General features: G+C 43.5%; 1 protein-coding gene across 1 annotated transcript in view; it reads right to left on the reverse strand.

Annotated features, from left to right (window-relative positions):
• The window catches only part of tspan15 (tetraspanin 15), a 136,343-nt gene that overhangs the window by 79,211 nt on the left and 29,529 nt on the right, over nucleotides 1–27,603 (reverse strand). Inside the window, exon 2 of the mRNA XM_072239704.1 lies at nucleotides 5,327–5,512. Within this exon, the coding sequence (XP_072095805.1) occupies nucleotides 5,327–5,512 (186 nt within the window). The remainder of the gene's footprint in view (nucleotides 1–5,326; nucleotides 5,513–27,603) is intronic.

Here is a 27,603-nt window from a genome sequence, read left to right on the forward strand (position 1 = left end):
GTGGCCACACATTTTAATTCCACATCCCATTCCCATTCTGACATGTCTATCCACGGCCTCCTCTACTGTAAGGATGAAGCCACACTCAGGTTGGAGGAATAACACCTTATATTCTGTCTGGGTAGCCTTCAACCTGATGGCATGAACATCGACTTCTCTAACTTCTGCTAATGCCCCACCTCCCCCTCGTACCCCATCTGTTACTTATTTTTATACATACATTCTTTCTCTCACTCTCCTTTTTCTCCCTCTGTCCCTCTGAATATACCCCTTGCCCATCCTCTGGGTCCCACCCCGCCTTGTCTTTCTTCCCGGACCTCCTGTCCCATGATCCTCTCGTATCCCTTTTGCCTATCACCTGTCCAGCCCTTGGCTCCATCCCTCCCCCTCCTGTCTTCTCCTATCATTTTGGATCTCCCCCTCCCCATCCAACTTTCAAATCCCTTACTCACTCTTCCTTCAGTTAGTCCTGACGAAGGGTCTCGGCCCGAAACGTCGACTGTACCTCTTCCTACAGATGCTGCCTGGCCTGCTGTGTTCACCAGCAACTTTTATGTGTGTTACTTGAATTTCCAGCATCTGCAGAATTCCTGTTGTTTGCGTTTAAAAAAGGCTCTTGAACAAAATGGGATAACTACACTCATTTAAGGACTCTTTTATCTTGATATTTCATGCTCGTTATTAATTGCTACCTGTGTTTATTTTACCTGAATTTGAGCAGTTTGTTTAGTTTACAGTTCTTGATGTTTACAGTTTACAGCTTCTGTTTACAGTTACTGTTCTATAGATTTGTCTAGTACGTCTGCAGAAAAAGAATCTCAGGGTTGTATCTGGTGACATGTATGTACTCTGATAATAAATTTTACTTTGAACTTTGAACTTCTTACCCTCACTCCTGTCACCCTCATGTATGTGTAGACCACCTTAGCATTTTCCTTAATCCTACTCACCAATACCTTCTCATGTTGCCTTCCAGCTCTCCTGAGCCTAATCTTCAGTTCTGGCTAACCTGTAACTCTCTATGACCCTGTATGATCTTTGCTTCCTAAACCTGAAGTTTTTCCTAAAGCTAAACTTCTTTCTTCTTCTTGACCATGATGTTCCACATCTCTTGTCAACTATGAGGCAAGGATGTCACCAGAGAAAGGATATTGGTTTCATCCCACCACCCTTCCCCTGCCTCAATGGGACCAACCTATCCAGATCTCCACGCAATTGCTCCCTAAACAACCTCCATATTTCCATTGTACAGCCTGTGTAAATCCGTTCCCAATTTATGCACCCAAGTTCCTGCCGAATAGCATCATAATTTCCCTCCGCCAATTAAAAACTTTCCCTTATCACCTGGTCCTGGCCCTCTCCAAGGCTATGGTATGGCACAGGTCAGGGAGTTGTCACTATCTCCAAAATGCTCATCCATCAAGACATCTGACACCACGATGGCCACAATGTCATAGTTCCATCACCCTTATTTCTGATACTTCCTGCATTAAAATAGACACATTTGAAACCATCCCACTGACTGTAATTTTGCCCTGTCAATTGCCTATCCATCCTCACAGTCTCTCTACATGATGTATCTACCTGCACACCAACTGCCCCATTTTCTGACCCATTCCTCTGATTCCCATCCCCCTGCCAAAGTGGTTTAAAACCTAGTAGAAAACCTGCACACATGGAAATTGGTCCCCCTCTCGTTCAAATGTAACCTGTCCTTTTTGTATAGGTCATATCTTCCCCAGAAGAAAGCCCAATGATCCATGAATCTGAAATCCCATCCCCTGCACAAATGCCTCAGTCACACATTTATCTGTCAAATCATCCTATTTGCTCACCTTCCCCCTTTAGAATGTTGTGGACTTGATTTGAGATGTCCCTGACCCTGGCACCTGGGAGGTAACATATAGTACATACCTTCGGGGTATCTCTTTCACATCCACAGGATCTCCTGTTGGCTTCCCTAACTATTGAATCTCTATCACCATGGCATTCTTCTTCTCCACCCTTCCCTTCTGAGCCACAGAACCAAACCCTGTGCCAGGGATCTGGTCACTGCAGCTTTTCCCTGGTAAGATGTCTCCCCCAACAGTGTTATTGAGGGGAATGGCCACAGAGGTAGTCTGCTCTATTTACCTATTCCCTTTCCCTCTCCTGTCACCCAGCCATCTGCCTCCTGAAACTTAGGGATGACTACCTCCCTGTAGCTCCTACCTATCCCCTCCTCATTTTCCCACATGAGCTGTGGGCCACCCAGTTGCAGCTCTAGTTCCCTAACATGGTTTGTAAGGAGATGCAGCTGGATGAACCTTGTGCAGATGTAGCAATCAGGGAGACGGGAGGTCTCCCAAAGTTCCCACATCTGACATGAGGAACACCCCCTGATCCTGGATCCATCCCACCAGCCTCGTAAGGCACTATTAGACAACAAAAGAAAGGCATTTACCTTTATTTATCCCTAACACCTTGCATGATCACACCTTCCATCACTTACCCTATCTGAGACCTTTACTATTGTTCTCTCTTTCCTTCTTTTTTTCTCTGTTTCTATGAACTTGTTCATCTCTAAATTTTCTCAAATCTCAAAGAAAAAATCATTGACTTGTAACAACACCTTTCTCACTCCACAGATGCTGCCTGGTCTGCTGAGTATTTCTAGATTTTACAGTTTTTATTTCAATATTTTCAAAGTTTACTGATGATACTAAACAATTCAGCAGAGCGGAGGATATAAGGAAGGTTCAGAGGATATAGACAAGCTAAATAAGTGGTGAGAATATGACATATGGAATATAATGAGGAAATTTGTGAAGTCATCTATCTCCATTGAGAAAACAGAATTGCACACTAAAGATTAAAAATTAGCTTTATTCATCACATGTACATTGAAACATCAAAACCTACAGTGAAACACGTGGTCCGAATATGTGCTTGGGGGGGGGCAGCCCACAAGTGGTGCCACACTTCCGATGCCAACGTAGCATGCCCACAACTTACTAACTTGGGGTTAGGAATGTGGGAGGAGACTGGAGCACCCGGAGGAAACCCACACGGTCATGGGGAGAGTGTGCAAACTCCTTACAGACACCGGCAAGAACCTTGAAATGGTGACGGGCTGAGGAATGTTGGTGCTCAAAGGGACCCAGGACCTTATGCAAAACTAACTGGAAAGTAACGCGCAGCAAGCAGGTGGGAAGGCTTGTGATATGCTGCCCTTTAAGAGAGGATTTGAATAGAACTAAAGATATCCTGCTGCAGTTACTGTATATAGGATTGTGCTGACATGCACCTAGCTTAAAAACAGGATGTACTCGCCTCGGAGAGGGTGCTATAAATGTTCACAGATTTGATTCCAGGGATGACAGTCTTTCCATACGAAGGGAAATCTGTATTTTCTAGAATGAGAGGTGAAATATTGTACTTTAGAATATTCTTACAGTGCTTGACCAGGTAGATACAGGGAGGATGTGACAGTCTTAAGGTAAGAGGTGGGCTACTAAGGATAGAGTTGAAACATTTCTTGCCTCTCAGGGTGGTGAATCTTTGGAATTCTCAAACTCAGAGGGCTGTGGAGGTTCAGTCATTGAATTCACTTAGAACAGAGATAGAGAGAGCTCTGGATACTCACGGGAGTCAAGGAAAGTGGACATGACATGGAGGATTAGCAATGATCTTGAGGAATTGCAGAGCAAGTGTGCAGGGGCCAGGTGGTTTACTCATGCTCCTAATTCTTCTATATTTCTGCATCTGCCGCATTCTGCTGCTCTGTGTCTTTGACCAAAATATCCTAATACTGTATGTGTATTGGCAATACACTCATATGTCAGTTTAAATTAAACACTCCACTTTTTTCTGAGGGACTAGTTAGGAAGCAATCTGCATAAATTTATTTAGATTATTGGTGTAAAATATTTCAATCCTTATCCTGAAAGAGTATTTTTTAAAATTTCACATAAATTCACCATTGGATGTAAATGTATAAGGTGAATAAAGTTGATCCCTGAAATGGATATAAGTCAGAACAGTATTGTATCAAAGTTATCTAAGTTTTCCTTATGTTAAACATCTGCAAAAGAAAATCAATTTATGAACAACTGATTATATAGCTGTAGTGCATTAAAAATCTAAGATAAAACCTATCATTGCCTTTGTTAGACCAGGAGAGAAAAGAATTTGACACAAATATATTTAATGCACATTAGATAACATTACCATTTCCAAACAACTAAAAATGACCAGTTATTATATTTCAAGAATTTTCCTTCTAATGCAATCAACCTTTTCTAAAAATACAAAATGATTTCCGGCAAAACCTTGTTTAGCAGAATAATCAAATAATGTTCTTTTTATGAGCACACAAAAAAGATAACAACTCCAATATCAGACAGAACATGTGAAATTGGTAATTGGTTCTGAGGTGCAGCAGATGTTTATATTCATGACCTTAGCAGCAATGACTTCTATTTCACATCATTATCACCTGAACTTCCCTTGATCTGAGTGTAGCATTCAAGACGATGTTGCAAAAACAAAGGAGCTGGTTGTGGATTACAGGAGGAATGGAGACAGGCTAACCCCTATTGACATCAATGGATCTGGGGTTGAGAGGGTAAACAGCTTTAAATTCCTCGGCATCCACATCACCGAGGACCTCATGTGGTCTGTACACACCAGCTGTGTGGTGAAAAAGGCACAACAGCGCCTCTTTCACCTCAGACGGTTGAAGAAGTTTGGCATAGAGCCCCAGATCCTAAGAACTTTCTACGGGGGCACAATTGAGAGCATCCTGACTGGCTACATCACTGCCTGGTATGGGAACTGTACTTCCCTCAATCGCAGGACCCTGCAGAGAGTGGTGCGGACAGCCCAGCGCATCTATGGATGTGAACTTCCCACGATTCAGGATATTTACAAAGACAGGTGTGTAAAAAGGGCCCAAAGGATCATTGGGGACCCAAGTCACCCCAACCACAAACTGTTCCAGCTGCCACTCTCTGGGAAACAGTACCGCATCAGAAAAGCCAGGACCAACAGGCTCCAGGACAGCTTCTGCCATCAGGCCATCAGACTGATTAATTCATGCTGACACAACTGTATTTCTGTTATATTGACTGTCCTGTTGTACACACTATTTATTATAAAATACTCTAAATTGCACATTGAACATTTAGACGGAGTCGTAACATAAGGATTTTTAGTCCTCATGTAGATGAAGGATGTAAGTAACAAAGTCAATTCAATTCAATTCAAAGTGAGCAGGTTACTTTGAAACAAAGTACAGAGGTGAACGTTCAATGCAAAAACAAGTTATAAATAGAGAATATCTTACCACATTAAGAAGACACAAGTTATCCCGGAGAGATGCTAGAACACCGATGAAGGAAACCACAAACATCAGAATTCCGAGGACAATCAGGATTACAGCCGGAGCCAGAAAGACACCTTGCAATGTTTTGTACTTCTGCCTTTCAACCTCTGCATATATCCCAATGCACAGGATCAATCCTCCTATTATCTGAAAAACAACACATTAAAATACATTGGTATAAAATAGCAATGCGGAATTCTGTTTTTGCAAAGATCAATTGCATCCAAATATGTCCACTGTCCTATATACTCTGGGCACAAGGATGATGCCCCGCCAGGATTCTTGCAAATCTGCTTTTCAGCTTGCCAATAATTAGTTGAAACTGCCACTTAATGGTCCTGTTTATGAATCATAGTGAGACACGGCATGAGGACAGGCCCTTCTCAATCCACCGAGTCTACACCAACCATTAAGCACACACTTTATACTAATCACATGCTATTGCATCTCAGTGTGATTATATCACTCCTTATCTGAAATCTGCATTTTTCGTTCTCTGCATGTTGCAGCACTGTACTTGATGTTACCCTGTTAGTTTTCAGTTTACCTAGGTTCCCATTATGTCACCTGTTAATCAGAAGGTGGAGCATTTCAAACAAAGAGGTCCACTGAGTAAAGGTCGATTATTCTAAGGCAGCAAGGGCATAATTAAAATACCATAATGCCAGATAGAACTTCAGCACAGATTTGTAAAGACAGGGATGTAATTATTAACCTAGAACCATTTGAATTTAGATGAATCTCCAATATGAAAAAAATCAAAACCAAGCTTAAAAGCAGGCTTCAGACAGACAGAACAAAAATTCGGAGGGGCAGTCAAAGATGTTCCATTGGCTTGTAAGAGCAGTTGTAGAGATCAGATAAAACTCCAAAGCTTATTGACAAGAAAATTTGTTATCTGCAGTGTAGCAATGGAGAAAGCAGGAAATACAGACAGAAGATCGCAGAACCCACCAGGGCTGCAGTGCAGGACCTCATGAGGAGAAGGGAAAGGTCAGAAAGGAGTTAACTGCATTAACATTAGATTTCTCCCAGTGACTACCTAAGGATAGAGGTGATTATTGAACAGAACAGTGTGGGTTAAAATGTGAGCTAAGATATATTGAAGATTCTGAAATATCATGAAGGACCGGTACAAATATCACTGACAGAGACTGTAAGTGAAATTTAAAAAAAAGGCATAAGGAAGAGGAGGGCATCACTGGTGATGATTTAGCAAAGATGGAATCAGAAACCACAGTGAATTAGGCAGATGAGCCATTTCCCAAAAGAGCCCTGCAGCAGGAATCTGGGACTGGCATGCCAACTTTTCAACAAGCACTTTTGACAATGATTGACAAGTCATGAGAAACAATGCAATAATTACAAAAAAAAACAAAAACAACTTTTGACAATCCTTCTGTAGATATTTAGCTCCCTGAAAGTGGAGATACAGGGAAACAGGGTGGTGAAGAAAGTGTTTGGCTTGCTTACCTTCCTTGGTCCCTACGTTGAATATTAGAGCTCGAGCTGTACAAGACTTTGGCCACATTGTACCTGGAATAGTGTGTGCAGTTCTAGGCACCTGGTTATAAGAAGGATGTCATTAGGCTGGAAAGGCCACAGAAAATATGACGTGGTAGCATCAAGTATGTTTCCGGAACTGGATAGGCTGGGAATGTAGGAGGCTGAGGGTGACCTTGGAGAGGTTTGTAATGTGGGGCTTAGATAAGGTGAATCGTCACAATCTTCTTCTCAGAGTAGGGAAATCTAAAACTACAGGGTATTGGGTTGAGTTGAGAGGGAGAAGATTCTGAAAGGGATCTGAAGGGCAACTTCTTTTTGCAAACAGTGTGGTGGAATGATCAATGAGATGTGAGTACAAATACAACACGAGGCTTGAGGACCAGGTGGCCTAATTCTGTTCTTTTCTTGGGTTCTTTGGTTCTTCTTGTGACTCCTGCCACTGAGCCTCCATCAGTCACCCCACAGCACTGATATTCAAAGCAAATTCTATTCATGTAAGTCTTAATGATGGTGTAGAGTTACTATAACCACTTCATGTAGTCACTCCATTTCCGTGTTTGATGTGTCTGTTTGTGAAGTCCCACACCTGATAACAATTCATCAAGCAGTCTTATAGCTATCAAGTAGTACATTTAGCAATGTATTCTGTAGACTTCACACAGGAACAGTAGAACTCCTGTATTACTGCTCAAGGATAACAAAGCACAGTATACTTTGTTTTGAGAGTTAAGGCTGTACCATGTGATGCATAATAAATCCAGGCACTGATTTAACACAGGTGTGGTGTAAGAAATTGCATGTTCTCCATGTGACTGTGTGGGCTTCTCTCAGTTTCCTCCAACACTCCAAGTTCACGCTTGCAGGTTACTCATTATGGTAAATTGTCCATAGTGTAGTTGGAAAACAGGAAAATCGGTGAAGAATTGATGGGCATACAGAGAGAACGGGTTGCAGGGAGATCAATGGGGAATGGGCTCTGAGTCTAGCATAGGTTTAATGGGCCAAATGGCCTCCTTCCCGGTCATAAGGAATTATGATAAATATTAAATGGACAATTCCTTATTATCCCGGAGGGTGAAACTTCAACTCACTATCTAACGCAAGAGTTTTTCTTGTTTCAATAAGATCCTTCTCCTTCTTGTGAAAGAGCGTAGCCCCAACTATGCAATCATCCCTCTTAGCCCACTGCCTCCGAGAGTGAGAGAAACAAAACTCAACGCACCAGGGAGTACTTGGGCGGAAGAACTGCAAGACTGTGGACTGACTGCACAGCATTGCATTTCGGCTGGATCTTTCATTTTTGACCAACCAGGAAGACATGGGATGAATTGTCTCCTTCTGGCACATCATTCCTCTATGATTCAAAGAATTCTAAGACGATTCATCCTGGGACCCAATTTAGTGAAGCTTTTCCTGAACTCCTTCCAATACAAGTAAATCATTCATTACATAACATGACCAGCCTTGTACTTAATAGTCCAGGTGTAGTCAGCAGCAATGGTTTCTTCTTTTGGAACTCCATCCCCTTTGCAATATGAGCCAAGATTCCAACCACAGATCTCTCTCCATTCCACTGTCCTCAATTTCTGTGATATTCTGCTTTTCTATTCTTCCTACCAAAACCAGATAATCTCACATTTATAAGCTCTGTTACATTTTGCCCTTTCACTTAATCTATCTTTGTCCCTTTGCAGGGCCTGCATTCTCCTCAGAATTTACTTTCCCTCCTGTCTCTGTATCGTTGAGAAAATGGTATACTAATTTCTTTCATGTAGTCTGTAAATAGTTGAGGCCCCCACGCTAATCCCTGTTGCATGCTACATAATAAAGCTTCCATTCAGCAAATAGGCTGCTTCTGCTGATTCTGTTAATGAGCCAATTTGCTATCCGTGCTAATACATTCACCCAAAACCATAAACGGTAAGATGGTGACGCACTCAGACACACAGCAACACTGGGTACAACCAACCAATTAATTGTTTGTCCTTTTTCACAATCGCAAGACACTGCTGGTTATCAAGAATATCAAGTTCTACAAGTCCTGACGAAGGGTCTTGGCCTGAAACGTCGACTTCACCTCTTCCTACAGATGCTGCCTGGCCTGCTGCATTCACCAGCAACTTTGATGTGTATTACAAGTACCACTAGTGAGTTGCTCAATAGTAGGGGAGCTAGATTTGTTGTGCACCATGTTGTAACGTGTTTGTGCCACCAGGAGAAGAAGTGGTGCATAGAGGTGGTGTGTGGTTGAACGGATGGTGTAGGTGATTGTCTTGGACACCTTTCTTGTGATCACAGGACCCTGTCGGACACTGGTAATGTAGAATATGTGAGTCCTGTCAAGGGGCTTCGGCCTGAAACGTCAACTGTGCTCTTTTCCATAGATGCTGCCTGGCCTGCTGAGCTCCTCCAGCATTTTGTGTGTGTTGCTCAGATTTCCAGCATCTGCAGACTTTCTCTTGTTTGTGAGTCTGATCCACTGGTTCATTGGGGAGACCAACGGCTGCATGGCCTCGGCTGTGGTGCAGACCAGGCCTCATGCCTCGGGGTCGCCTGCTGCGACTGCCAAGGAAGGAGTTGCCAGACTGGCTGAATGTCGCTGGATTCTGTATTGGGTTGGGGCTAGCCCCTCCCAACAGTGCTGCCCTCTAGTGTTTGCTCGATGGAAGACAAGCTGGATGGAATTAGTCTGCAGCTGCACTGCGCGGTATGAGAAACTGCTGCAGCTATGTTCTTGCAGAAACGTGGCTCCAGGCCAACATCCATGCACCATAAATCTACAGGCCATGACACTCAGGGACTTGGGCTATATTATTTATTTATTTATTTGTAACTGTATATTTTCTGCTATCGTAATTGCATATGCTATATGAGCTGTATGCTGTGTGTAACTGTTGATAATATGCTTTGCACTCGGTGTTATTTTTTGTAACACCAAAACATAAAACTAATTGGAAGAAATACAAGGGCGCCTGGAATGTGAGTCATATAACATGAATTATTTAAATAAACAAAGAATGCTTACTCAAACAATATATTTACAATATTACTTAAATATTAAATACACAACACTCCTCCCTGCTTAGCTACAAAATCCAACTCAATATAGAATGCATTTCAACTTTTATAATATATATACAATATACTATATAATACAACCACTATATAGACATCCACAGCATAGTAAATTTTAAGTTGTCCCATTCAGGCCTGAAGGTTTAATTGCTGGGGAGGATTTCTTACTCTTGTGGGATGAAGTCTTTCCTGACAAGGTGATTCACTTTGCTTGTCAGGAGAGACTTGTGGCTGTGAAACAATCGCAGGTTCTGGGGCCTCCTCCGTGGTGGTTGTAGGAGTTGACTCTGGGACTGCAGGAGGCGGCTCTGACAGTTCTGGACACCTTTCTTCTGGAAGTGTCAGCATCTCGAACAGTGCATGGCAAGCTTCACTGGACAATGTGGATCAGAATGTGTGAGTAGAGTGTCTGGCGTCACTATTTCCTTCACCTTTTGGAAAGCCACTTCACACTCATTTGTCCATTGCCATTTCTTCCCGTTCTCTAGTAATGAGTTCAAGGGGTCGAGCACAGTAGCCAGGTTTGGCTGTTATATTAATTGACATTCCTAAAATGGACCGCACCTGTGACGCATCCTTTGGCTTTAGGGCATCCACTATTGCTTGATTTTTATCAGCATACTTGGGTAAGCTACACAGAATCCAGGCGTGAACTCCAGAAAGCTATTAAGGGCGCCTAGAGGCAATATCGAGCCAAGTTGGAAGCCCAGGCTAACCAGAGGGATGCCAGTAGACTATGGCAGGGTCTAAATGAGATCACTGGGCGCAAAGAAAGGGCTGGGAATATCAATAACTGTGGCGCTTCTCTTCCTGATGAACTTAAAGTATTCTACGCAAGATTCGAACAGAAGAGGAGTGTCCTGCTCCCTCCGGATGAACTGGACCTGGTGGCATCGAGATTCATCGTCACCGAGGAAGACATTAGAAGGGCCTTCCTGAAGATAAATCCAAGGAAGGCGACGGGCCCAGATGGCGTCCTGGGACGGGTTCTCCGGGCCTGTACAAGCGAGCTAGCTGGAGTGTTTGCTGACATCTTCAACTGCTCCTTGCTTCAGTCTAAGATCCCCTCATGTTTTAAGAAGGCAACGATAATCCCAGTGCCGAAGAAGAGCAAGGTGGCATGCCTGAATGACTATCGACCTGTGGCTCTGACATCAATTGCTATGAAGTGCTTCGAGAGATTGGTTATGGGACACTTCAACCACAGCCTACCGGTCAACCTCGACGCTTTGCAATTTGCCTACCGGAGCAACAGGTCAACAGCAGATGCCATCTCTCTGGCCCTACATTCCTCCTTAGAACATCTGGAGAATAAAGACGCATACGTAAGGCTCCTTTTCATTGACTACAGCTCTGCCTTTAATACCATCATTCCAAATAAACTGATTCCTAAGCTCCGGAACTCAGATCTGCAGCTGGATCTTCAACTTCCTCACAGACAGGACCCAGGCTGTAAAAATAGGGGACAAGCTCTCCTCTACAATCACTCTGAGCACCGGTGCCCCACAAGACTGTGTACTCAGCCCCCTGCTGTACTCACTGTACACCCATGATTGTGTAGCCAAGTTTCCATCAACCTCAATATATAAGTTTGCTGATGACACAACAATTGTAGGCCGTATCTCGGGTAATGATGAGTTTGAGTACAGAGAGGAAATTAAGAACCTGGTGGCATGGTGCAAAGACAATAACTTATCCCTCAACGTCAGCAAGACGAAGGAATTGCTTGTTGACTTCAGAAGGAGTAGCGGACTGCACAACCCAATTTACATTGGTGGTGCGCAAGTGGAACAGGTCAAAAGCTTTAAGTTTCTCGGGGTCAATATCACAAATGACCTGACTTGGTCCAACCAAGCAGAGTTCACTGCCAAGAAGGCCCACCAGCGCCTTTACTTCCTGAGAAAACGAAAGAAATTTGGCCTGTCCCCTAAAACCCTCACTAATTTTTATAGATGCACCGTAGAAAGCATTCTTCTAGGGTGCATCACAACCTGGTATGGAAGTTGTTCTGTCCAAGACCGAAAGAAGCTGCAGAAGATCGTGAACACAGTGCAGCACATCATACAAACCAATCTTCCGTCCGGGGACTCACTTTACACCGCACACTGTCGGAGCAGTGCTGCCAGGATAATCAAGGACACGACCCACCCAGCCAACATACTTTTTGTCCTTCTACCCTCCAGGAGAAGGCTCGGGAGCTTGAAGACTCGTATGGCCAGATTTGGGAACAGCTTCTTTCCAACTGTGATAAGACTGCTGAACGGATCCTGACCTGGATCTGGGCCGTACCCTCCAAATATCCGGACCTGCCTCTCGGTTTTTTTGCACTACCTTACCTTCCATTTTCCTATTTTCTATTTATGATTTATAATTTAAATTTTTAATATTTACTAATTTTTACTATTTTTAATATTTAATATTTGTAATCCAGGTAGTGGGAAGCGCAGAATCAAATATCGCTGTGATGATTGTACGTTCTAGTATCAATTGTTTGGCAACAATAAAGTATAAAGTATAATCCCTGTGTGTCAATGATGTGACCACAATAGCTGATGCTTTGTTTAAAGAACTCACACTTGTTGTGTCATGCTCTGAGCCCATGATCTTCAAATCTTTTTAACATTATCTTGAAATTTTGGAGGTGTTCCTTATCATCCTCACCGTTAACAATGATGTCACCCAGGTAACACTGAGTACCTGGACAGCCGTACAGCACCTGGTCCATGGCTTTCTGCAGATGCAACGCCAAGAATAAGCCTATTATATTTATAAAGCCCTTTGTGAGTGCTTATGGTGAGAAACACTTTGGACTCTTCTTCCATCTCCATCTGTAGGTAAGCCCAAAAAAGTACACTTTGCTTAAATGTTCTGTGATTTGTTCTGTGTCACTCATCATTTTCAGAATTTTCATCAACAGCATGCAGATTAGTGCTCTTTTTGAAACTGTTACTTGACTTTTTATCTTTTTCTCTTAACGATACTGACCATTTATTTTTATCTGCCTGACATGCTCTTTATATGTGTCCTACTTTGTTGCATTTTCTGCAAGATTCGTCTTTAATTCTGCATCTGTTTGGTGTATGTGAGCTTCTACCACAATGGTAACACAATTTATTTTAGCCAGGCTGGTTTCTGTATAGATGATGCAATTTTGTTCATGCTCACTTTCATTCCTGACTGCAACTCAGTTGCGTTTCTGTCCACTGTTTCCATTGCTACAGCAATTTCAACTGCTCTTTTAAATGTAAGTTGTGCTTCAGTTAGGAGCCATTTTTGAATGTTGTTTTGTAAGATTCACAAACTAAATGATCTCTCAGTGCATCATTAAGCCCATTACTGAACTGACTATGCTCAGACAACTTCAGTTCAGCCACATACACTGAAACAGTTACAATTCCTTTTGATTGTGCTTTTGAATCCTAAAGCATTCTGCAATCAACAATGGTTTCATTTCTAAATGTTCCTATATTATTTTCACGATATCAACAGAGCTCATTTCAGCTGGTTTAGTAAGAGCAGTCAAACTTCTAAGCAAACTGTCTGTCTTTAAACCCAATGCAACCAGCAAAACTGACACTCACTTCTCCAAAAGCTGTTCATTTCATTCGGTATATAGCAGCCAGTTATCTTTTGAGCAATTGAACGTGTCTACCTTTCTGATGTAACCAGCTATTTCTGCTCTTTTTTAAAATTTATGATTATTATCACCTAGTACTCACTGTTTATGAACCCCTAAATTCCTCCGTTTCTACCTTTTCTTAACTTAAACGTTATGTTGCGCTTTTTTAACTTAAATGTCTCACTTCACTTTTGTTTTAACTCAAACGTCTCACTGCACTTCAACAGATAGGTAGTCATCTCGGGGTTCGTTTAAAACATCCTTGTCTCCACTGTTATGTTTTGTAACTCCAAAACATAAAACTAGTAGAAAAACAAGGGAGTTTGGAATGCAAGTCTAACTTTTTGTTTTTACTTGAAGCAAGGTACACTTATATGATGTGGTAGTGTCATGATGTATGCAATTCATGTATTTTTTATATATAACCCTGTAATGAATTATTTCAACAACTAAAGAATGCTTACTCAAACAATATATTTACAATATTACTCAAATGTTACTGAAATATTAAATACACAACTCTTGGTCCTAGAGGAACACTGTTTTGTTTGGCTGTATTCATGTGTCTGGTTAAATAACAATTAAACTTGAACTTGGTTATATCGTACATTGCATTTTATTGAATGCCTTTTAGAAATACAAATGCACTATCCACTTCTGGTTCTATACTTTGCCATACTTCACTCCCCTTTCAAAATTGATGCTAACTTTGCTACCAAGGATGTCACACTGTCACTTCCTTGGTAGTGAATTCCAATGATAGGTCTATCGATACATGGCTTCTACCTCCTTCTGTTGGGACATGTTTAGGATCTGGAGATATGTGGAAGATGGTAACACAATCCTTGTAGCTACTTCTTTTTAGACTCTACAATGCTGGCCAACAGGTACAGAAACATTAGGTTCATTGCAGAAAATTGAAGTTACTCCATCTCTTTAGCCTGCCGATATTGGTATTCTTTAGAGTTTTCTTGTATAATGACACATTGATGGTCAAGGCTCTCCCATTTCCTTACTATTCCCGTTAATACCTCCCATTATTTATTTCCAGTCTCATTCAAGTCACCACTACTAAGGAGAGGGTGCTTGGGAAGCTGAAAGGTCTGAAGGTAGATGTCACCTGGATTCTAGAATGGTTCCAAAGGACTGGAAATTTGCAAATATACTCTGCTTTTTAAGAAGGGAGGGAGGCAGAAGACAGGAAATTGTCAGCCAGTTAGCCTGACTTCAGTGATTGGGAAGATGTTGAAGTCCATTATTAAGGAAATGTTTTCGGGGTACTTGGAGGTGCATGATAAAGTAAGCCAAAGTCAGCATAGTTTCCTTAAGGGAAAATCTTGTCTGACAAATCTGTTGGAATTCTATGAGGATATAACAGGCAATATAGGCAAAGGAGAACCAGTGGAAGTTGTTTACTTGGAATTTCAGAAGGCCTTTGACAATGTGCCACACGTGAGGCTGCTTAACAAGATAGGAGCCCATGGCATTATAGGAAAATTACTAGCAAGGATAGAAGATTGCTGACTGACGGAAGGCAAATAGTGGGAATAATTCTGGTTGGCTGTTGGTTACTAGTGGTGTTCCACAGGGGTCAGTATTGAGACCACTTTTTCATGTTATATGTCAGCAACTTGGATGATGTAATTGATACTTCATACTTTATTGTCGCCAAACAATTGATACTAGAACGTACAAACATCATAGTGATATTTGATTCTGTGCTTCCCGCTCCCTGGATTACAAATCGATAGTAAATATTAAAAATTTAAATTATAATAAATACAAAATAGAAAAATCGAAAGTAAGGTAGTGCAAAAAAATCGAGAGGCAGGTCTGGATATTGGGAGGGTACGGCCCAGATCCGGGTCAGGATCCGTTCAGCAGTCTTATCACAGTTGGAAAGAAGCTGTTCCCAAATCTGGCCGTACCAGTCTTCAAGCTCCTGAGCCTTCTCCCGGATGGAAGAGGGACGAAAAGTGTGTTGGCTGGGTGGGTAACGTGTCCTTGATTATCCTGGCAGCACTGCTCCAACAGCGTGTGGTATAAAGTGAATCCAAGGACGGAAGATTGGTTTGTGTGATGTGCTGCGTCATGTTCACGATCTTCTGCAGCTTCTTTCGGTCTTGGACAGGACAACTTCCATACCAGGTTGTGGTGCACCCCAGAAGAATGCTTTCTACGGTGCACCTATAAAAATTAGTGAGGGTTTTAGGGGACAGGCCAAATTTCTTTAGTTTTCTCAGGATGGCTTGAATTGATGGCTTTGTGGCCAAGGTTGCAGACAATACAAGATAGGTGGAGGAGTAGGCAGTGTGGAGGAAGCAGGGAATTGGCAGAAGGTCAGATTGGGGGAAAGGTGAAAACATGGCAGATGGAATGTAGTGTAGGGAAGTGTATGATCATGCACTTTGGTAGAAGGAATAAAGGTGCAGACTGTTTTCTAAACAGGGAGAAATTTCAAAATTCAAAATCAGAGGTACAACGGGACTTAGGAGTCCTTGTGCTGGATTCCCTAAAGGTTAATTTTCAGTGGTGAGGAAGGCAAATGCAATGTTAGCATTCATTTCAAGAGGACTAGAATATAAGAACAAGGGTGTGATGTTGTGTCTTTATAAGGCATTGGCCAGACTGTTTTTGGCGTACTGTGAGCAGTTTTGTACCCCTTATCTAAGAAAAGATGTGCTGGCATTAGTGAGGATCCAGAGGAGGTTCATAAAAATAACTCTGGGAATGAAAGGGTTAAATTTCGAGGAGCGTTTGGTGGCTCTGGACCTGTGCTCGCTGGAGTTTACATGAATCAGGGGGGAATCTCATTTGAAACCTATTGAATATTGAAACACCTAGATAGAGCAGGTTTGGAGAGGATGTTTCCTAAGGTGGGGAGTTGAGGACAAGAGGGCACAGCCTCAGTATAGAGGGACATCCATTTAGAAGAGAGATGAGGAGGAATTTCTTTAGTCAGAGGGTGATGAATCTGCGAAATTCAATGCCATAGACAGCTGTGGAGGCCCAGTCACTATACTTAAAGTGCAGGTTGATAGTTTCTTGATTAGTCAGGGCATCCAAGATGATGGGGAGAAGACTGGAGAATGGGATTGAGAGGGATAATAAATCAGCTATGTTGGAATTCAAGGTTCAAGGTACACTTATTATCAAAGTATGTATAGAGTATACAACCCTGAGATTTGTCCTCCTGCAGGCAGTCACGAAACAAAGAAACACCATAGGACCTGTTTAAAGACAAAAAAACCCCACACAACAAAAGCCATCAAACGCCCAACACTCGAAAAAACAAATTGCAAAAAACGAGCAAGTAACACACAGAATATTAAATATCAATCCACAGAGTCCCCACAACAGTCCACGAGCCACATCCACTGACTCAATCAGTTCAGCACTGTGATGTGGGCTGCAGGCCACAGGGTGCAGGGCAAGTTCCGTGCCGAGGCGTCTCAACTGAATCACACAGATCATAAAAAAGAGTAAACACAGACAAATGGAACATAAACTGCAGAGTCCCCAAAAGTGAGTCAACAGCTGCAGCATGCATTCAGCGCCAAGGACATTAAACGTCAAACGGCAAAGTCCACAGCCAAGAGCCATGAGGCAAACGAACCTTGTAGTGTGGGACTCAAGACTTATACACCTTCTGCCAGCAGCAGAGAGAGGGAGACAGGTCAAACACAGGCAGACGGCACTGGACATCCGTTTGTTTTCCGCTCTCATCCTTGTCAATTTTAATCTTGCTTGATGCTTTAATTGGCGTGGAGTAATGGAGCCACGGGCTTGTGTTCTCCCATCAGGGACTGATGGCAACACCTGCACATTCCACTCTTAACCTCACCGAATCCCACAGGAGATTGCGATAGCACCAGATCATTTAGTCAGCTCAAGAATACATCCTTAAAATGCAATTGATCTATGAAATATCTAGTAGTTTTGTGAGTTGTCTGCAGGATGTTGCCGCTGGTCACCGGTACCATCTTGCCTTAATCCTGGCAGAACAGACTCAATGGGTCGAGTATCCTAATTCCACTCCTATGTCTTATGTTTCACTGTGCATATACTTAATCGCAGGAAGTCTACAGCTTTAAATACCAGTGAAATGAGAGTGAAATGAAGAATAGTTTATTAGGACAGAGGAACTGTGATCTTGTGGACCACAATCTGTGCTGATAGGAAATAACATCTCCACCTCACTGAAAACAACACTGGTGCACCACACAGATTAGATTAGATTAGATGATGAGGACACTCAGTTCTCATTTATTGTCATTTAGAAATGCATGCATTAAGAAATGATACAATGTTCCTCCAGAGTGATATCACAAAAAAAAACAGGACAAACCAACGACTAACACTGACAAGCCCACATAATTATAACATATAGTTACAGCAGTGCAAAACAATACCATAATTTGATAAAGAGCAGACCATGGGCGCGGTAAAAAAAAGTCTCAAAGTTCTGATCGACTCCCGATAGTCCCGATAGCAGGCAGCAAAAGGGAGAAACTCTCCCTGCCACAAACCTCCAGGCGCCGACAACTGCCGATGCATTGGAAGCACCTGACCACAGCCGACTGTGAGTCCGTCCAAAAACGTTGAGCCTGACCAGCCCCCCGATACAGCCTCCCAAGCACCATCCTCTGCCGAGTGCTTTGACCCCGCCCCAGCTGCTGAGCAACAAGCAAAGCCGAGGACTCGGGGCCTTCTCCTCCGGAGATTCTGGATCACACAGTAGCAGCGGCAGCGAAGAAGGCATTTCAGAAGTTTCTCCAGATGTTCCTCCGTGCTCTCACGTCCGTCTCCATCAAATCAGGATTGTGCACGGCATTCTACCTGACAGGTTACAGATATCATTCACCGGAGAGGCCGCTGCGCGCTGCGTCGCACCGCCATCTTCTCCTCCTCCTTCAGGGGTGTGTGCTTAGCCCACTGCTCTACTCTCTCTACATCCACAACTGTGTGGCTAGGCACAGCTCAAATGCCATCTATAAATTTGCTGATGATATAATTATTGTTGGCAGAATTTCAGGTGGTGATGGAAGTGTGTACAGGAGCGAGATAGAAACATAGAAACATAGAAAATAGGTGCAGGAGTAGGCCATTCGGCCCTTTGAGCCTGCACCGCCATTTATTATGATCATGGCTGATCATCCAACTCAGAACCCCGCCCCAGCCTTCCCTCCATACCCCCTGACCCCTGTAGCCACAAGGGCCATATCCAACTCCCTCTTAAATATAGCCAATGAACTGGCCTCAACTGTTTCCTGTGGCAGAGAATTCCACAGATTCACCACTCTCTGTGTGAAGAAGTTTTTCCTAATCTCGGTCCTAAAAGGCTTCCCCTCTATCCTCAAACTGCGACCCCTCATTCTGGACTTCCCCAACATCGGGAACAATCTTCCTGCATCTAGCCTGTCCAATCCCTTTAGGATCTTATACATTTCAATCAGATCCCCCCCTCAATCTTCTAAATTCCAACGAGTACAAGCCCAGTTCATCCAGTCTTTCTTCATATGAAAGTCCTGCCATCCCAGGAATCAATCTGGTGAACCTTCTTTGTACTCCCTCTATGGTAAGGATGTCTTTCCTCAGATTAGGGGACCAAAACTGCACACAATACTCCAGGTGTGGTCTCACCAAGGCCTTGTACAACTGCAGTAGTACCTCCCTGCTCCTGTACTCGAATCCTCTCGCTATAAATGCCAGCATACCATTCGCCTTTTTCACCGCCTGCTGTACCTGCATGCCCACTTTCAACGACTGGTGTATAATGACACCCAGGTCTCGTTGCACCTCCCCTTTTCCTAATCGGCCACCATTCAGATAATAATCTGTTTTCCTATTTTTGCCACCAAAGTGGATAACTTCACATTTATCCACATTAAATTGCATCTGCCATGAATTTGCCCACTCACCCAACCTATCCAAGTCACTCTGCATCCTCTTAGCATCCTCCTCACAGCTAACACTGCCACCCAGCTTCGTGTCATCCGCAAACTTGGAGATGCTGCATTTAATTCCCTCATCCAAGTCATTAATATATATTGTAAACAACTGGGTCCCAGCACTGAGCCTTGCGGTACCCCACTAGTCACTGCCTGCCATTCTGAAAAGGTCCCGTTTATTCCCACTCTTTGCTTCCTGTCTGCTAACCAACTCTCCACCCACACCAATACCTTACCCCCAATACCGTGTGCTTTAAGTTTGCACACTAATCTCCTGTGTGGGACCTTGTCAAAAGCCTTCTGAAAATCCAAATATACCACATCCACTGGTTCTCCCCTATCCACTCTACTAGTTACATCCTCAAAAAATTCTATGAGATTCGTCAGACATGATTTTCCTTTCACAAATCCATGCTGACTTTGTCCGATCATTTCACCGCTTTCCAAATGTGCTGTTATCACATCCTTGATAACTGACTCCAGCAGTTTCCCCACCACCGATGTTAGGCTAACCGGTCTATAATTCCCCGGTTTCTCTCTCCCTCCTTTTTTAAAAAGTGGAGTTACATTAGCCACCCTCCAATCCTCAGGAACTAGTCCAGAATCTAACGAGTTTTGAAAAATTATCACTAATGCATCCACTATTTCTTGGGCTACTTCCTTAAGCACCCTGGGATGCAGACCATCTGGCCCTGGGGATTTATCTGCCTTCAATCCCTTCAATTTACCTAACACAACTTCCCTACTAACATGTATTTCGCTCAGTTCCTCCATCTCACTGGACCCTCTGTCCCCTACTATTTCTGGAAGATTACTTATGTCCTCCTTAGTGAAGACAGAACCAAAGTAATTATTCAATTGGTCTGCCATGTCCTTGCTCCCCATAATCAATTCACCTGAGTCTGTCTGCAGGGGACCTACATTTGTCTTTACCAGTCTTTTCCTTTTTACATATCTATAAAAGCTTTTACAGTCCGTTTTTATGTTCCCTGCCAGTTTTCTCTCATAATCTTTTTTCCCCTTCCTAATTAAGCCCTTTGTCCTCCTCTGCTGAACTCTGAATTTCTCCCAGTCCTCAGGTGAGCCACTTTCTCTGGCTAATTTGTATGCTTCTTCTTTGGAATTGATACTATCCCTAATTTCTCTTGTCAGCCATGGGTGCACTACCTTCCTTGATTTATTCTTTTGCCAATCTGGGATGAACAATTGTTGTAGTTCATCCATGCAACCTTTAAATGCTTGCCATTGCATATCCACCGTCAATCCTTTAAGTGTCATTTGCCAGTCTATCTTAGCTAATTCACGTCTCATACCTTCAAAGTTACCCCTCTTTAAGTTCAGAACCTTTGTTTCTGAATTAACTATGTCACTCTCCATCTTAATGAAGAATTCCACCATATTATGGTCACTCTTACCCAAGGGGCCTCTCACGACAAGATTGCTAATTAACCCTTCCTCATTGCTCAAAACCCAGTCCAGAATAGCCTACCAATTAGTTGGGTGGTGTCGCAGCCCCAACCTTGTACTCAACATCAGCAAGACCAAAGGGCTGATTGTGGACTTCAGAAAGGGTACACAACAGAACACAAACCAGTCTTAATAGAGGGATCAGAAGTGGAAAGAGTGAGCAATTTCATGTTCCTGGGTGTCAATATCTCTGAGGACCTAACCTGGATGCAACATATTGATGCAGCTATATAGAAGGCAAGATTGCAACTATATTTCATTTGGAGTTTGAGGAGATTTGGTTTGTCAAGTAAAACACTCGAAAACTTCTACAAATGTACTGTGGAGAGCATTCTGACTGGCTGTGTTACCATCTGGTGTTGGGGGCTACTGATCGAAGTAAGTTGCAGAAACTTGTAAAATTAATCAGCTCCATTAAGGGTACTAGCCTCCATATATCCAAGACATCTTCAAGGAGCGGTGCCTTAGGAAGGCAGCATCCATCATTAAGAACCTCCACCACCCAGGACATGTCCTCCTCTCACTGTTACCATCGGGAAGGAAGCACAGAAGCCTGAAGCACACACTCAGAATTCAGGAACAGCTTCTTCCCCTCCGCCATCTGATTTTTGAATGGACATTGAACCCATGAACACCACCTCACACACTTTCATTTCTTTTTTCCTGCAATACTGATTTTAACTTAAGTATTATATATATATATTTAATGTAATTCAGTTTTTTCTCTATATTTATTTATCATGTGTTTCATTATACTGCTGCCGGTAAGTTGACAGATTTCATGATATTAAACCTGATTCTGATTCCTGTTGGAAAACTGAGCTAAGGAAAGAAATCCTCAGCCGGTTAGACAGCAGGGACCCAGACAACCACTCCAGGTGAAGCAGCGATTTACTCGCACTTCTTCCAGTCTGCTGCATGTGTTCACTTGATAAACTAAAAGCAGACTGGGAGATTATTTTGTGAAGCACTTGTGCCTGGCACACAGGGGTGATTCAAACCTTTGTGCTGCAGGTCACTTTAAACCTCAGTCCCACCCATTTCACCCGGTCTGCATGTGGTCTCTTACACTTACAATGTGAAGCTCAGCGTAAAGATGAAGAACACCTACCTCCACCTGTCCATTTTGTAACCTGGAATGAGTGCTGGATTTTCCAGTTTCAGTGCACAGTCCTGATTTGATGGAGACAGATGTGAGAGCACGGAGGAACATCTGGAGAAACTTCTGAAATGCCCGCTTCGCTGCCGCTGCTACTGTGCGATCCAGAATCTCCGGAGGGGAAGGCCCCAAATCCTCAGCTTTGCCTCTTGCCTGTTGCCGGGGCCGGGGTCAAAGCGCTTGGCAGAGATGGTGCTCGGTGCTCGGTGTCAGAGGGCTGGTCGGAGGCTCAAAGTTTTCCGACGGACTCAAGAGTTGGCTGTGGTCGGGTGCTTCCAGGGTGCTGCATCGGCAAGTTTGTGGCGCTGGAAGCTCATGGCAGGGAAAGTTTCTCCCTTCTACCGCCTGCGTGAGATGATGGGACTTTCGAGAGACTTTGAGACTTTTTTTTTACCGTGCCCATGGTCTGTTCTTTATCAAATTACGGTATTGCTTTGCACTGTTGTAACTATATGTTATAATTTTGTAGTTTTTGTCAGTTTTTCAGTCTTGATTTGTCTTGTGTTTCTGTGATATCATTCTGGAGGAACATTGTATCATTTCTTAATGCATGCATTACTAAATGACAATAAAAGAGGACTGTGTGTCCTCATAATCTAATCTAATCTAAAACCAATCTCATAACATACCTCACTCCTTTCCCTATTCTATTTCGAGAACTGAATCCCTGCCACTTCCTCCCAGGATTCGGAGGAGCTGGAGCTGGAGAATTCCGCATCACTCAGGAGGTCGAGGGGTTGATTGACAGTATATACAGGGAGGTAGTTACATTTAAGCTGCAGGATACAGGTATCTGCGTGACTGTCAGGAGAGAGAAAGGGGTAGATAGTGGCCTGTGGCCATCCCCTCAATAACAGTGTATTGTTTTGGATACTAATGGCGGAGGGGGGTTGACCTAGCAGAGGAAAGCCACAGCAGTCTGGTTCTGTGACTCGAAAGGGAAGAGGTGACCAGTTGTGTTAGGGCAGGAGTAGGCAACCTTAAGCACAAATGATTTTCTAGCATGCGTTATTCATTAATTTGAGGCAAAACATAACTAGATATATTTAAATGGATAATTCCCATATTTCAAGTTTTTTATGCCAATCGCTCATTAATACACGATCCGGCCCACAGAGGCAAAAGGGTTGCCGACCCCCGTGTTAGGGGATTCATTGGTTAGGGGAACAGACAGAAGGTTCTGTGGAAGAGAACAAGATTCCTGGATGGTATGTTGCCTCTTAGGTGCCAGGGTCAGGGACATCTCAGATCGAGGGGGAAGGTGAGCAAAATCCTTCCAGGAAGATTTGGTAGTGCTGTTCCAGGCGGTTCAGACTAAAGTCGTAGAGGTATGGGAATCAGAATACCAGCATCACAGATAGCATGGTTGTGGGGAAAGATGTTGAAAGGTTTGAGCATGGTGAGCTGTGTACATACATCTATTGATGCTTCTGGACACATCTTCAGTGATGTTCCTGGAATCATCGGGTGTTTCGGGTCTTTCAACAACATACAACCTCCTTCAGGTGACCCAGCCGGGGCTGATCAGACCCCAGCTTGTGTCCAGATGGCTAGCTACTTATGACTCCATGGCTCCCCTCTTTTGAGCCACAGCCATCTTGAGGCCCTCTCTGTCGCATCGGTGGTACTGTGGATGGCTCTCCTCTTCCTCTCTCCCTCGATGCCCAAAATGCTGAAGGCTCTAACTAAAGAACGGGCTATGAATCCCCTACAACCAACCTCCACTGGGAGACACCTCGCTCTCTATCCAGCCTGCTGACAGTTGCTGACCAGTCCTGCGTACTTGGAGAGCTTCCTTTCAAAGGCCTCCTCCAAGCTATCTTCCCATGGGACTGTCAGCTCCAGCAGCACCACTTGCTTAGTCGACTCAGACACTAGGACAATGTCTGGTTGCAGGCTGGTGGCTGCGATATGGTTGGGGAACTTCAGCTGCCCTTCGAGGTCCACCAACAGCTGCCAGTCCTTTGCAGAAGTCAGAATGCCTGCAGATGTCCTTTTGGCAGGTATTGGCTGCTCCCCAGCTCTGACAAAGGCAATGGTCTGCTTGGAGGGTCGGGACCGCTTCGCCCACTCAACTCCTGCGCTGATGGCTTCAGCGATGGTCTTCAGGACCTGATCATGCCTCCACCTGTACCGTCCCTCACCAAGTGCCCTTGCGCAGCCGCTGAGGATGTGCTCCAGGGTTCCTCGCTTGGAGCAGAGTGGGCACGCAGATGACTCTGCCTTGCCCCATGTGTGCAGGTGAGAATAATGTTCTGAGATGTGTCTATTTCAATGCAACGAATATTGAAGGTAGGGTGGATGATCTCAGAGTATGGATCAGCATGTGGAATTATGATATTTTAGCCATTCGGGAGGGGTAGGACTAGCAGCTTTGGCATTCCATTGTTTTAGACACGATAGAATGTGAGGAATTAAAGAAGAGAGGGTGGCATTACTAGTCAGAGAGGATGTCACGGCAGTGCTCAGACAGGACAGGCTATAGGGCTTCTCTCTTGAGGCTATATAGGTGGAATTGGGTAATGAAATGGGATGACTATGTTAATGAGATTATATTATAGAACACCCAATAGTCAGTGTGATTTGAGGAGCAAATTGGTGGAGAGGCAGCAGACAGTTGCAAGAAAAATAAGGTGGTGATAGTAGGTGATTTTAGCTTTACACATATTGACTGGGACCTTCATATTGTAAAAGGACAGGAAGGGATAGAGTTTATCATATGTATTCAGGAAAATTTCCTTAATCAACTTCCCTAATCGAAATAGAGTCCCATCTAGAGAGATGGTGATACTGCATGTCCTGAAAGGGAATGAGACAGGACAGGTGTGTGTAGGGGTACACTGTGGATCTAGTGATCATAGTTTCATTAGTTTGTCCATACTTATGGAGAAGGATAGGACTGGTCCTCAGGTTGAGATCCTAAACTGGAGAAAGGCCAATTTTGATGGCATCAGAAAGGATCTGGCAAATGTGGTTTGGGATAGGTTGTATTCTGGCAAGGGGATGCTCGATGAGTGAAAGGCCTTCAAAAATGAAATTTTGAGAGTAGAGAGCTTGTATGCTCCTGCTAAAGTAAAAGGCAAGGATAACAGGTTTAGGGAACCTTGGTTTTCAAGCGACATTGAGGCTCGGGATAAGAAGAAGAAGGAGATGCATAGCAGGTATAGGCAGAAAGGAACAAATGAGGTACTCAAAGAGTATAAGATATGCAAGAGAACACATAAGAGGGAAATCAGGAGGGCTAAAAAAAAAAAGGCATGAAGTTGCTCTGGCAAACAAGGTGAAGGAGAACCCTATCACAAACAAGAGAAAATCTGCAGATGCTGGAAATCCAAACAACACACACAAAATGCTGGAGAAACTCAGCAGGCCAGGCAGCATTTATGGAAAAGAGCACAGTCGACGTTTTGGGCTCAACTGTACTCTTTTCCATTGATGCTGCCTGGCCAGCTGAGTTCTTCCAGCATTTGTGTGTGTGTTGAAGGCCAATCCTGAGCTTTTACAGATTATATTAAGAGCAAAAGGATAGCAAGGGATAAAATTGGTCCCTTGATCAGCGTTGTCACATGGGGCACCATGGTAGCGTAGCGAATAGCACGACTATAACAGCTCGGGGCGTTCCAGAACTTGGAGTATAATTCCAGCACCATTCTATAAGGACTCTCTGTACATCCTCCCGTGGAATGTGTGGGTTTTCCCTGGGTGCTCTGGATTTCTCCTACAGTCCAAAGACCTACCAGGTAGGTTAATTGGTCATTATAAATGATCCCATGATTAAGTTAGGGTTAATTCTGGTCACGGGGTTGCTAGGATGGTGTGGCTCGAAGGGCTGGAAAGGCCCACTCCGCATTTATCGCTGAATCAAACTTTACATGGAGCGAAAAGAAATGGGCGAGATTTTTAATGGTTTTTTTGCATCTGTATTTGCCCGAGAGACAGACACAGGGACTATAGATATGAGGCAAATCAGCAGTGATATTATTGACCATGAACAGATTACAGAAGAGGAGGTGCTTGCTGTCTTGAGTCAGATTAGGTTGGATAAGTGTTCTGGGCCTGACAAGGTTCTCATTGGACTTTGGGAGGCTAGTGAAGAAATTGTAGGGGCTTTGGCAGAGATAATTAAAATGTCCTTAGCCAGGGTGAGGTGACGGAGGACAGGAGGATGACAAACGTAGTTCCATTATTCAAGAAAAGCTCTAAACTGAGAAATTATAGGCCAGTGAACCTGATGTCAGTTGTGGGTAATTATTGAAAGATATTCTAAGGGATCAGATATATAAGTATCTGGATTGCCAGGGCCTGATTAGCAAAAAAGGTCGACACAGCTTTGTGTGCGGTAGGCTGTGTCTAACCAATCTTAAAGCTTTTTCAGGAGATTACCAGTAAAGTTGTTGAAAGAAAGGCAGTAGATATTGTCTATATGGACTTTATCAAGGTCTTTGACAAGATCCTGCATGGGAGGCTGGTCAAGAAAGTTCAGTTGCTTGGTATTCAGGATGGGGTAGTAAATTGGATTCGACATTGGCTTCGCAGGAGAAGCCAGAGAGTAGTAAAAGATGGTTACCTCTCAGACTGGAGGCCTGTGACTAGTGGTGTGCTGCATGGACTGGTGCTGGGACCATTGTTGTTTGTCATTTATATCAACAATCCAAATGACAATTTCAGCAAATCTCAAAGACATCAAGATTGGGGGGGGGGCTCAGTGGGCAGCAGAGGACCTGGACTAGCTGGAAAAATGGGTTCAAAAATGGCAGATGGAATCTAATGCAGACAAGTGTGATGTGTGGTACTTTGGAGGACAAACCAGGGCAGGTCTTACACAGTGAATAGTAGGGCACTAAGCAGTGTGGTAGAGCCGAGGGATCTGGAAATACTGATCTATACTGGGTTTAGTGGATTTGGGTCTAGTGTACTGTGCATGTACCATGATATCTGAGCACCCTGCATCCTTTTGGAATCATTATAGAATTTAACTGTTTGAGTCAGATCTGGCCATTTCTGCCACAGGTTATCCGTTTGTAACATCAACTCAGTTTTTATTTTGTCCCACAGATGCTCTCTGTGCATTTGCTGCATCCTGCCTTTGCTGCCAGTCTCATCCCAATTCACAGCTCCAACACATCCCTATGTTTGTGTTCTCTCTTTCTCCCTCTCTCTATCTGCCCTCATTCACTCATTTACAAGTTGACTCTGAATATACTGAAATAACTTCAGCAACTCTTTCAAAGCTATTCCCTTTGTCCTATCCATCTCTCATTTACCCTCTCAGCATCTTGAAACTAACTTATTTTGCTCCCTTCCCAGTTCTCTTTCCAAATATGCTGCCTCTCTAGAATACTGGCAATATGTTTTGTTTTCATTCCAGGTTTCCAGCAGATCCCAAGCTTTTCTCATTTTCGATTCCAGTTGTGGGGGAGGGGATAGATCTATGTTGACCATAGATTATGATAATATATAT

The sequence above is a fragment of the Mobula birostris genome, chromosome 21 (assembly GCF_030028105.1).
Source record: "Mobula birostris isolate sMobBir1 chromosome 21, sMobBir1.hap1, whole genome shotgun sequence".
Lineage (NCBI taxonomy): Eukaryota > Metazoa > Chordata > Chondrichthyes > Myliobatiformes > Myliobatidae > Mobula > Mobula birostris.